Below are 12,870 nucleotides of genomic sequence, written 5' to 3'. Positions count from 1 at the left end.
AAGGTGAACCCCGGAAGGCAACCAGGCACCTCTCCCAGCAAATGGAAGGCATTCCTGGGTCCAGGCCGGGTGAGGGTGTGGGTCATGGAGCTCAGGTCTCGGGGTCCCATGTTGCTAGGACGCTTCTGGGTTGAATTTTCCCCTTCGTCCCCCCAGAGCACTCTGGCTGGCCTTTCCTGAAGGTGAGGGACCCAACTCTTTCCTGATTTGGGTGAGAATAAACAGGGGACAGAAGCCCATGTCCCGTCTCCCCTGAGCCTCCAGATGCTGGGGCGTGGCTGTGTGGAGCCCTGGTCGGGGGGCGCCTCTGAGGGAGAGGGGTCGTGATGCCCTTGCACCTCTGAGTGCTGTTCAGGGGGACGGACCCTTTGGTGTCTGAGGGACGTTCCTAATGGGACTGCAGTGGGGGAGGCAGGCAGGCACCTGGGTGCTCTGATGCGGGCAGTGTGACATGGGGACGAGGAAGGGAAGGAGGTACCCGGGCAAGGGCACCGACTGGCCCCATTCTGCTGTCTCATTTGTCCTGTAACCTGAAGTTAAGCCACGTCCCCTCCTGGGACCTCTGTTCTCTGCCTAGTGGAGGTGCTCCGCACCCAGCGTCACGAGCTACAGCGGCCGGCTCTTGGGACCGTGGCCTCCGGGAAGCCAGGTGGACCCAGGGACTGTCACACCAGCCATCCTTGGTGACGGGGGCCCCACATCTGCATCTCTGCCCTTCCCTTAGGAAGGAGATGATGGGGGTGGGGGGCAGCCCTTTCACAGACGCGAGCACATCAGCAAACCCCATGAACGTGGAATTTTCTAACAGACTTGCTTGTTTGCTCTGTTTTCTGTAACTTTTGCTAAATACTTTATACATTTTTAATGTTAAAATGCTGCGTCTCCTGCCAGCAATCCTCATCCCGGTATGAATGTGTTTACTCCACATTGTATATCCTTCCATCCCCGGCTGCCTAGATCAGTAAATAAAATCGATGTGCTATAATTTATAAGTAACACTGTTGAAACTCTGATCCCTATGGAGGCTGTAATCCGCCCTTCCCACCCTCTCCCCACCCCCACCCCCACCCCTGTAATAGCATTTGTGTGTATTGATGCTGACAAATTAAATGTTTAAAAGAGTTTAAATTTTGAAGGCATTTGCTATATATAATTGTTCTGCATTATGATAGAGCATTTTCAGGAAGTTAAATGCTCTCATTTTCCCCCCCTTTGGCTTTGTGTGTACACTTGAGATGCTTAGCTTCATCCCATGTAAAATAAACTGTCCAGAGACACTGAGTCGTCCCGCTGGGCGACCCTCCTTCCTGGAGGACTGCCACACTCCCTTCTGTACGAATGGGCTCAGCGTTGCTCCCAGACTCCCAGGCTTCGTGATTTTATTTTTACCCCTGATGACTTAGCAGGGGAATAGAGGACACCTGGGCATTGACCCCCAGCGGGGTATCACGTTGCCAAAATCACACCCCTGGCCCTGGCCCCAGTCCCCTCCCCTGTGGACAGAAGGGCTCCTGCCTTTTGTTTCTTTTCCCATCCATCTGTCCATCCATTCATCCACCCATGCATCCGTCTGTCCGTCTATCCATCCATGCAGTAATTACAGACCACCACAGTGAGCCAGACACTGCTCTAGGTACTGGGAACACATCCGTGGTTAAAACAGATTAAGAACCTTGACCTCATAGAACTTCCTTTCTAGCAGGAAGAGACAGACTCACGGAATTGTGTAGTGTGGATGTAGAAGATGCTGGGTGTTACAGAGACAGGGCGGAGTGAGGGGGATCAGTGGTCTCGGGTGAGAGAGGGTTAGCTGCAGCATGAGGTGGGATGACTGGGGTGGCCTCATTGCGCAGGTGGCATTTGATCCAAGACGGGATTCCTGGGAGGAAGCCCAGCAGGTAGCTGGGGGAAGAATGTTCCAGGCAGAGGAGGTGGCCTGGTTAAAGGCCAGAGGCACCTACTTGGGGGAGACCAGTGTGGCTGGAGCAGAGGGGTGGGGGTGGGGCAGCTTCTCCAGGGCCTCTCGGGCCATCGAAGGCCTATGACTTTTACTCGGGGGGGTCGGAGCCGAGAGGTGCACGGCCTGACGTCCTTGCTGTCGGGCTCGCTGTACGTCCAGGGGACGGTGCCAGCAGGGGTGGTGACGTGGAGGCAGGGAGAATGGTCGGGTTCTGGATGTGCTTTGAAGGTGGAGCCAACATGGTTTCTAGGCAGATTAGAGTGGGGTGTGACAGAGAGGCACTGGGGTGGCTCCGAGGACTTCAGTCCAAGCAACCGAAAGGATGGACTGCTATTTACTGGGATGGGGACAGCCATGGGAGGAGGGTTCTTCCCCCTCCTCTGCCTCCCACCCACCCTCTCCAAGCCCCTTTTCCCCCCGAGGGCAGACTTGTGGGCAGGCTCTGGCTCCAGGCCGGCGTGGAAGGGCTCTCTGTCCTTCAGCTCCTAACAGGGGAGGGAAGAGGCATGGGGTGGTGGCTGGGGGACTCCTGGCTTGGGACGCAACAGGGCCAGCCTCTGGGAAGAGCCTGCTTCTTTCAGTCATGGTGGGACCCGGATGGGGAGTCACCAACTGAGATTCGCTGGCCAGAGCTGAGGCCTTCTTCCCAGTGGTCTCTGGGGTTTGGGGAGAGTTTATGGCCCCAGTTCAGACTTAACAAATCCATTCACAATACATCATCTCCAACAACTTGTTTGGCTAAGGGGAATAAACTCTCCCTCTGATAGAAGATGTTTACGCAGGTTTTCAAACAAACCTCCAGGTCATGACCTCTCTCTCAGCAGCATCAACACAGCTGCCAGTGGTCCCCCCGCGCCAGGCCCTTCGCAGGCACGGCAGCCGGGAGGAGTGGATGGTACCTGGTCTGGCTCCTCCTCCTCGCCCTCAGGGAGGACAGGAGGGACTGAAGGGCTTCGGCCGCCTTCTGTGTGAACCCGGGGCCCTGTCTCCTTGCCCGTGGCCTCCTCTGTTGTCACAGCAACCCAGCCCCTCACCTCCGGAAACTCATCTTCTCACCCCTTCTGCTCAGGCCTCCTTGGGAAGGGAGGCGACTGTAACTCGTGAAAACAGCTCTGAGCAGGGAGGCTCGCCTCCCGGCTTTGTCATTTAGCAACCGTGTGACGTAGGCAGGCAACATCCTTTTGCAGCTTGGCTTCTTCCTGCAACGCTGGCCTTGCCTCACCTGCAGGCTCGGTGTGGACACCCAGGAGGCACTTCTAATCGCCTGCCGTGCCAGGTTTGGCGGCCTCTGGCCTCACTGGCATGGCATGCATCTTGCTTGTGTGTTTGTTTTTGAGTCCAGTCAGCAACTGTCCTGGTTCTAACCACTCTTGAGAACAATGCCTTGCTGTGGGTAGTGAAAAGCTAGAGAAAGAGAAAGGGCTTCTTTTAAGAAATGATATGCTCTCACAAACTGGTGGGGAAAAACACTAAGTACACACACTCACACACGCCCACAACATTAAGGCTTCCTGAGAAGTACTCTGGCCTCGCAGTGCCTGGGGTGGGTGGGAGGGATGGGTCAGCACATCGGTGCCTGAGCGTCTCAGTCCTTCCTGAGTGACATCGGGGGGAGGGGTGGCAGGTGGCTTTCTCCCAGCAACAGGGACCTGCTTTCCCCTGCTGCTAGACTGTTATGAAATAGAATACAAACCCCAATTCTCCTGCCTAGACATTGCGGGCTTTGATTTTGTAGTTACCACCCCTAGACAAAGCGGAGCCATCTTTCCCATCCAAGATGGTGGTTCTGGGATCCCAGGCATTACGCTTAGCCACGCCAGGACGCACCAACCTTTCCTCTGGGTGGTGCGATTTAAGGTACATATTCATGAGGGTTCTCCCTGTGGCCTGAGCTGACTGAGGGGTGGAAGCCTTCCCTGGCTGAGCCCTGCTCTCCTATTTACCCGTTCATTCACTTGACAGCATGGACTGTTGTCTGCCAGCTCCTGGCACCAGGCTTGGTTGCAAACTGACGACCTGCATGCTGGAACAGCCACAGAGAAGCTGTATTTGGCCCACACCAGGTTTTTGAAAATTTTGAAATGGCTCTCAACATTTAAAAGTTTGGCAATTCCATCTAGCAATTGGATTTCCCTTGGATTATCAAAAAGAAATCGAGTAACACTGGGCCATTGTCCCTTATGATCACATTCAAATGGAATTGAACATTGGCCGTCCCCTGCATGTATGACACAGGCCTCACCACTCCCTACGGCCTCTCCGACCCACCTGCTTCACTTGCACACCCTGCCTGCAGGCCCCTGGAGGCAGCTGAGTCCCTGTGGTAGGCAAAGAATGACAATGGCCAGTAGATACTGAGCTCTCACTCCATGCCGGGCTCAATTCTAAGTGCACTGCACACGTTGGCTCATTTCTGCCCCACGGTAACAATGAGGTAGACACCATTGTTATTGCTGTCTGCTCAGGGGATAGTCACTGAGGGCCCAAAGCTGCCAGGCACCAGTCTGGGCAATGGAGACGCAGTGGAGAACAAAGTAGACAGAACCCCAGCCTCCACGGGGCTCTCGTTCTGCCAAGCACAGACAACACCAAGAATAAATAAACAGTAAGTCAGGCGTACTCGTGAGGGAGAACCACTGAGCAGGAGAAAGTTGGGGGCGTGCCGATGGTTGGGGGTAGGGGTGCTACGGTAAATAGAGTGCTCAGTATAGGCCCTGCTAAGAAGGTGACATTTAAGGAAAGCTGTGAGAGATTAGAAGCGCATTCTTGGCAGAGACAGGTTAAGAAACGTGCCTGGGGTCACACAGCTAGTACCTGCAAAGCTGGGATTTGAACCAAAGCTGGTTTCAGAGCGTGGCTCCTAATCACTGCATTACAGGGCCATCTCTGCCTCTGAGGTCCTCAGAGTAAGGGCAGCGGGCAGCCAGGGAGCATCGGTGCTGCCAGAGAGCCAGAGGCAGAGGTGGGCTGGGGCAGGGATGGACCAGGGGCAGCAGGAAAGGCCTCGGCCGGAGGCTTCCGCTCTGAAGATTCTACCCCTTGCCCAGTCCTGCCAGGAGGCCGACGTGGATTGACCTCCTGCTGTCAGCTCTTTATTTTAATCTCAGGGGGCATCTAGGAGCTTGTCTCCCGCCTCCAGCTCCAGGCCCCTCCTCCCTCCAAGTGCTGGGGTGAACCCGCCACAAATCCGCCTAGTCCACCAGCCTCTCAGGGTCTGACCGTCCCCAGCGGCACCCAGCCCGGCAGCCGGGAGCCTCGGTCACTCCCGCCCGCCCGCCCGCCCAGCAGCGCCTGCCCGGCCGGGCCCACGCCGCCTCACCCATGGGGAACAGCAAGAGCGGGGCCCTGTCCAAGGAGATCCTGGAGGAGCTGCAGCTGAACACCAAGTTCACGGAGGAGGAGCTGAGTACCTGGTACCAGTCCTTCCTGAAGGAGTGTCCCAGCGGCCGCATCACCCGGCAGGAGTTCCAGAGCATCTACTCCAAGTTCTTCCCCGAGGCCGACCCCAAGGCCTACGCCCAGCATGTGTTCCGCAGCTTCGACGCCAACAGCGATGGCACCTTGGACTTCAAGGAGTACGTCATCGCCCTGCACATGACCACCGCGGGCAAGACCAACCAGAAGCTGGAGTGGGCCTTCTCCCTCTACGACGTGGACGGCAACGGCACCATCAGCAAAAGCGAAGTGCTGGAGATCGTCACGGTCAGTGCTGGCCTCTGGGCTTCCGGCTCTGGGCGCCGGGGTCACCACCTGGGGGCGGGGCTGCAGCGGGGTGGGGACCCAGGCTTTGTGACTCGGTGGCCCAAGAGCGTGGTCAGGAGGGGTCCGATATTCATGAGGGACACTTACCCATGGCTTCGTTTTCCTCCTCCAGAAGAATCGGGGCATTTCCTAGTATTTATCTTTTCGTTTCCGTCCTGCCTTCTTTCCCTCCCAACTTCCTTCCTTTCTCCATGAGAATGTCCTTCAAAACCTTCAACAGTACACGTTCTGGCTCTTTCACAAGTCATTTTGTGGGGGAGGGGATTAGGTCTATTTATTTACTTATTTATTTTAAGGGTGGGATTGGGGATCGAACCCAGGGCCTCGTGCGTGCTAAGCATGCGCTCTACCACTTGAGCTATACCCTGCCCTCTTTTAAAAATTTTGTTTTCTAATGAGGGTACTGGGAATTGAACCCAGGACCTCACACACGCTAAGCATATGCCCAACCACTGGGCTATAGACTCACCCTCCCCCACAAGTCATTTAAAAGACATAGCATGTGTCAAATATCCCGAAGAAAAAGGCCCAAGTTGCAGGACGTGAAATCTGGGTTCTAGTCCTGCCTTCACGACCTGGGGCAGGTCACTTCATCCCAGAAGCCTGCCTTTCGCGTCCATCTCGTGTTCTACACAAACTGCTGGCTCCTCACTCTCCTTGCCAGCCAGGGCTTCCCAACACCTGCTCTCCTCTCTGTCCATGTTGGCCCAGCATCAGATCATCTGTTGAGAAGGCTTTCAGTGTCTGGAAAATAGTTTTATAATATGTAAGTAATTAGTGAAATTTAGAAACCGACGCAAAAGAAAGTTAAAATGGCCTTTAATGTCATCGTCCAGAGCAAACTACTGTCAACGTATTGACATACACCTTTCCAGCCTTGCATCCACATATTTACAAGTAATTTTAGAACAATGACATATTCACATGTGATTTTTATCTTCCTTTTTTCAGTCACTGTTTTGTTGTGAGTGCTTTCAATATCAAACCATTTCTAACAGCTGCTTAGAACGCCATCGTCTGGCCATGCCATATTACGTACCCACTCCTCTATGTCTGGAGGATTCGAATGTTTGCATTTTCCCCTCTTACCTCATTTACAGCACCCTCGTTTTACTTGATCTGTTTTTTGCCCTCTACCTCATGCCACTTCCTTTATTTCTCTAATTCCATTTCTGTGAGAGAGGATGTTTTTCATATTTTATATAATTTTCGATGCATTTATAATCCTGCTTTCATTCGCACAATTCTCCCACCCTTTTTCGGGGAAACTGTAAATAAAATGGCCAAGCAGGCAGCCTCTGGTCAGTGGACTCTGCCTGGGCCTCCCGTTAGGGACAGGTGTGTGTGGGAGCCTCGCTGGGCTCTGGGCTCGGCCTGCAGAATGAGCCCCCCTGCACTGGCAGGTGGCCGGGGGTGAGGACCACACCCTCGGAACCACCTAAAGGATGCCAGGCCCAGCAGAGGCCTGTGAGCTGGCGCTCCTTCGGGGAAAGGAGGAGGAAGGGGAGGGAGGGAGGGCGGGGAGAGGAGGACGGAGGCCGGGAGGGGGAGAGAGGTTGTGGAGCACCCACACCTGAGGTTATGCAAGACGACGCCAAGCCTCCGCTGTTTACCAAGTCCACGTGACTGGCCTGGGAGTCCGAAGCGATGGGTTCTCGTCCCAGCTGTGCCACCAACAAGCCGCGTGGCCTCGGGAAAACCATATAACCTCCCAGGGCCCAGGGTGAAGATGCAATGGTTCTTTCTCTGTCCTTTTATTGAGGCCGTGAGGGTCTGTCCTCAGTGTTGGACGCAGGGTGGGCAGGCAGCCAATCACTCCCAGCCGTTAGCCCTCCGGCCTGCACGTGCTTCCCCGGCTCAGGACAGATGGCGGTGTTAAGGGAGCCGCTGCCGTTTGCGCTGGGCACCTCCCGGGTCTGAGTCCCGCCGTCGTCGGGGCTGCTGCCCGGAGCCGCTGGGTCTGGTTTCCGCGTGTTACAGCGCGGGGGCCGCTGAAAGGGGGCTGCTGACGCTGCTGATCCTCCCTCCAGCCTAGTTTCCCTGGAGTCCGATCCTGAGTGTCCCCTCTGGGCCTGGCCAGCCCTGGTGGACTCCTAGTAGCCTGGAGCTGGAAGGGCACGTGGAGACGGCCTTGTCCCTTTCCCTGACCACTTCCTGCTCCTTTGTCAGTGAGACTAGAGGGTGATGAGCAAGACCCTTGAGCTTAAAGCTGAATCTGTCTCTGGCTGCCTCCCTGAGAAGAGTAAATGAGGGGCTTCCCGTGCCCTGGGAGACCTTCGCCAGCCCCCAGAACGCTCTCCAAGGCTTTCCGGGGGTAGGACGTGCTGCAGGTGTAGAGGTTCTAGTACCAAGCTCACCTGGGTTAGAACCTCCACTCTTCCACTTCCAGGTGAGGGACTTCTAGCAGGTTAGTTGACTCAGTCTCTTCATCTGTGAGATGGGGCCGATAATACCCACCTCATAAAGTTGTCGTGAAGGTCACATGCAAAACGCTTAGAAAGGTGGCACACGTTAAGCACTTATATATTAGCCCAGCCGGGTTGGCAACCAAGGTACCCCCTGGACCCAGAAAAAGCCATTTGCTGTTATTAAATTTCTGGACAGTGGGGTTCGAGGTAGGAGATCCCAAACTGCCGCCCTGGGGCTGCTGTCAGATTATCATCAGGAAGCTTTTTATTTCTTATTTTCACTTTTTAGTAAAATGAAAGTAATATGCTGACATGATCAGGAAATTCCAGCAGGGTGGAAAGGGACAAAATAAGAAGTGAAAGCTGCTTTCACCCCCTCCCCTGCGTTCTCCATCCCTTCTGAGGGTCTCAAAAGTCCAGATGCCCGGTCCCCACTCCCAGGAACTGGGGTTCAGTAGGGCAAGCTGGGACCTGGACACCTGCATTTTAGCCTCTGCCGCAGCGGATGCTGGCTGGCGACGTGGGTTCCCCCGGAGCTGCTCCTTCTGATGGGTTCCTCCTCTTGATTTGGTGCAGGCTATTTTCAAAATGATCAGTCCTGAGGACGTGAAGCGACTTCCGGATGATGAAAACACCCCGGAGAAGCGAGCCGAGAAGGTCTGGGGGTTCTTTGGCAAGAAGGAAGACGGTAAATTCCTTCTCCTTCCTAGCCTTTGTTCCAGTCCCGGGGTGTTTCCCAGAAAGCCCAGCCAGATTTATCCTTCCGAGTCCGGTGCCCAGGCAGGACAGAGGTCACCTCCGCCCACTGCAGGGCTGCCTGACGGGCCTTTGTGGGTGGTGACAGGACGGCCCGCGGGCAGTCGTGCGTACGCCCACTCTGGAGCTGGCGGGAAACAGTACCGCCTCCCACTGCTTGTAAAACTCCATTGCTGCCTGAGACGCTCTTGGGGAGAAGCAAGGCTCTAAATGATGTTGTGCTTTTGAAGGAAGAAAACCTCTTTCGTTACGACAGAGCTCACCCACACTGAGGGAGTAGTAACCAGGAAAGGGCACAGCTCAGGAGCAGTTCGTAGGCAAATGGCGAGTTTTGAGACTTTGCGAACGGCTTTCTTTTTAAATGGAGTGCCCTTTTTTTTTTTTTTTTTCCTTCAAAGACACTTTGGTTTACTTGTTTATAAAAAGGCCTTCTGCACAATTAGGACAGGGCACACCTCAGCTCAGTCTCCATCTGAATGAGCACCCAGTCCCAAGCAAGCAGGATCTGGATTTAAACGGTTTTACTTTAGGAAGTTAATTTGGAGCCCACGAGAGGCAGCACCAGATGGGATTAGATTTAAATTGGACGGCAAGAGATTGATGGGGGGGAAGGCCTATGAGGGAAAATGGGGAGGGATCTGGAGGAGCCATCGGGCTGCAAAGTAGATCAAACGCCTCTGGGTAGTTTGGGCTTAAGAAAAGTCTGAGACTGCAGCACTGGGCTAAGAAGGTCTTGGCCAAGCCGATGGGGCGTCCTCGAGCCCCTGCTCCTGGCTCCCTGCCCTGCTCCGTCTGGCTGGAAGCAGCGTGGTCTGGCACTGAAAGGGGGCTGCTAATGCAGGGTGCCCACGTGCAGCTCAGGAAGGACATGAGAGAGGGGTTGGTGTCAGACGGGGGCGGCAAACTTGAATGGCTCCCGGGGCTGGGAGGATGAACAGGAGAGCGGCTGCCCAGTAAGTGAGGGCCTGGCGAACAGTGGGGAGTGGCTGTCTGGTCTGATGGCCTCTGATCGATTGTTGCCACGTGGGGGTGCGGGGCTGCTGGTGTCTCGCTACCTGATTGTTTTAAAAAGAGCAGCCAGCAATTGAGATTTCTTTTTTTTTTCCCTCATGCACACCAAGCACGCATTCTACCACTGAGCTGTTCCCCTCACCCCTGCAGTCAAGATTTTTAACCTCTGAAGCGCCTCCGTTGATGACGGCCTGCATGGCCCAAGGCCACCTGCGGAGCCAGGACTGGCCCCTGTTGTGGTCTCTGGGGCAGCCTCTTACGGGGCTCCCCGGCACAGGTCTGAGCAGGACCTTAAATCAGGGCCCTACTATTCTGCGGTCCAGGAGGAAGTCGGGAAGCAACGAGGTCTTTGATGGTAGGGCCAGAATTAGGGCAAGGCAAGGAGGTGCCCAGGCACAAATGGAAGGCGGCCCTTGTTGTCAGTGCCAGCCCTGTGCTCACACGACCCTGAAACTGAGCACCTCCTCAGATTTCGCAGGGGAGGCCCTTCCCGTGCCTCACCCAGCCGTCATCTCCCCCTTCGAGCATCCTCTCCTCCGTTGCCCAGACCCTGGCTGCTCAAGGCTCCTCCCTGAGGCTCCTCGCCCCTCTTTAGCCCCTTTCGTGACGTCCCTCGGGGTCGGCCACGTGCTGAGGCCCTTGTTCTGCTACTTGCTAACCGGAAAACTGCCCCAGGTGAATTTCACAGTCACAGTGGGGAGGGAGGTGCTGGGGGCTCACACGCGCGCTCGTACCTGGTGACTTGTGTTTCCACACGGCCCATCTGGAGTCAACGCCTCACTCCAGCATCGGGTTCCGAGGGTGGGATTTCAAGCTCTGTGCGAGGCTGACAGGGCAGCTGGAACCTTAAAACCCAGTTTCCCAGCCGGACCTGCACCGGGAAGCAGCCTGGCTCCTAACCCAGGAATGATTACGATTGCCCAAAGGCCTGGGACATAAGCCAATGGAAACCCAATTCAGTTCAGCTGAGGTTTTTTTTTAATTGAATTATAATTGGTTAAAAATGTTGTGTTAGTTTCTGCTGTACAGCGTAGTGATTCAGTTTTACAGGTTTTTCATTCATTTTAGGTTATTACAAGCTATTGACTATAGTTCCCTGTGCTGTACAGGAGGACCTTGCTGTTTACCTACTTTGCACATAGTAGTTTGTATCTGCTAACCCCAGACTCCCACTTTATCCGTCCCCTCCTTTCCCATTAAGTAACCATTAAGTTTTTTTCTGTGTCTGTGAGTCTGTTTCTGTTTTGTAAATAAGTTCATTTGTGTCATTTTTTTTTAGATTCCACATATAAGTGATACCGTGTGATATTTATCTTTGTCTGATTTAACTTCACTTAGTATGATCATCTCTAGGTCCAGCCATGTTGCTGTAAATGGCATGATTTCATTCTTTTTTATGGCTGAGTAGTAGTTTTTCATCCAGTCACCTGTCGATGGACATTGAGGTTGTTTCCACATCTTGGCTGTTGTAAACAGTGAGTTCAGCCAAGCTTTACTGAGCACCTACTACGTGCAGGACTATGAGGATAGCCATAAACAGGAAGGAGCACCTGCCTCATTCTAGAGTCATTTCTACAGGTGACTGTCTCCCCATCAGACCAACAGTTTCCCAGGGCCAGGGGCCTTTTCTCACTCCCTTCCATGCCACACCCCACCCTCTGCCCCCTGCAATCTCAGCCACAAGCACAGTGGCTCTGGCACAGAGGGAGGGCTCTGTGACGTGCATTTAACTAGATAGGACTGAATTCAATAGCTGGAGGCTCTCTCTCGTCCCAAACAAGGAGGTAGATTGAGGATGCAGAGACACGCAGGGAAGGACCACGGAGGGGTTGTCAGCCAAGAATCAGGGGGCTGCCCAGGAGCTGGGAGCAGGGTGGAGAGCCACCTCATAAGCCAGCCTCTCCTTGGGACACATTGGACCCCTCACCCTTCACTCCCTACTTCCTGGGCAGACACTGTTTCCTGCTTCTTAACTGAGACTCTCTTTCCTTGCCCAGTCCCCTAGAAGATCCCCCAGAGCATGAGGTTGGAGACCTGGAGTCATATTCGAAATATTTCATAACCAGCAAGGCGGAGGTGCCAACCAGTCAGAGGAGACACAGCACTAGACCGCACCCGGGAGGCCCTGCCGTGCCTGTCATTAACCCTTTTATTGTTCATTCATGGGGAGATCCAGGGGTCCTGGGGAGGAGTGAGGGGCGGGGGTACCCCCAGGGGCACTGAGACTCAGTCTTTTCAGAATAGAGCCATCCATCCTGGGCATGCTGGCCGATGTTAGCCTCATCACAGCTGGAAACAGCCTATCCTGACTGTGGTCTTTTCCCCCTGTGCAGATAAACTTACAGAGAAAGAATTCATTGAGGGGACCTTGGCGAATAAGGAAATTCTGCGACTGATCCAATTTGAGCCACAAAAAGTGAAGGAGAAGTTGAAGGAAAAGAAACCCTGATGTCAACTGCTCAGGTCTCCTCCCCTCTCCCCGCCATTCACACAAACACACGTGTGCACACACCCCGGGGGACGGGAGAGCCTCCAACCCGCAGCACGGTAAACCCACAGCACAGCTCCCTGCCAAACGGAAGCGTCTTTAGCGATTCACTGGTCCCACCTTCCCTCTGTGTCTAGCGTCCCGCCCGCCCTACCTGCCCGCCTCCCCTCCCCCCGCCCGCCAGCCCAGGCCTCCCTGATAATCCCAGGATTAGGTCACAGGAGCCCCAAATATCAGCCCCCGTGTAAGCTGCTTTGTGGACTGTTGGGTAAGCAGGTTCCAATAAATGCAAGAGGAGCTGGGCACATGGCTGACTGGTCGTTCTTGAACCAGAAAAGGAGATGAGTTGTCGGTTCAACCTCAAAGACCGGAATGCGTGGCCACTGCGGTCCTAGGCCAGGGTGCGGGGACTGCGGTGGCGGAGGAGACAGACTTGGCCCTGCCCTCCTACGGCTCAGGGTGCACAGGGGACTGCAGACCTTGAA

General features: G+C 54.7%; 1 protein-coding gene across 1 annotated transcript; it reads left to right on the top strand.

Moving 5' to 3' along the window:
* The first annotated feature begins 4,964 nt into the window (after positions 1 to 4,964).
* Positions 4,965 to 12,521, top strand: RCVRN (recoverin). Its single transcript, XM_010991774.3, has 3 exons — positions 4,965 to 5,662; positions 8,707 to 8,818; positions 12,231 to 12,521. The coding sequence occupies exons 1-3, from the start codon at positions 5,282 to 5,284 to the stop codon at positions 12,344 to 12,346; spliced, it is 609 nt and encodes a 202-aa protein (XP_010990076.1). The 5' UTR covers positions 4,965 to 5,281; the 3' UTR covers positions 12,347 to 12,521.
* The last annotated feature ends 349 nt before the right edge of the window (positions 12,522 to 12,870 follow it).

Source organism: Camelus dromedarius, chromosome 16 (assembly GCF_036321535.1).
Source record: "Camelus dromedarius isolate mCamDro1 chromosome 16, mCamDro1.pat, whole genome shotgun sequence".
In the NCBI taxonomy this organism is placed as follows: domain Eukaryota; kingdom Metazoa; phylum Chordata; class Mammalia; order Artiodactyla; family Camelidae; genus Camelus; species Camelus dromedarius.
Note: the sequence above shows the minus strand (reverse complement) of the source record. Positions and strands in the feature narration are given on the sequence as shown.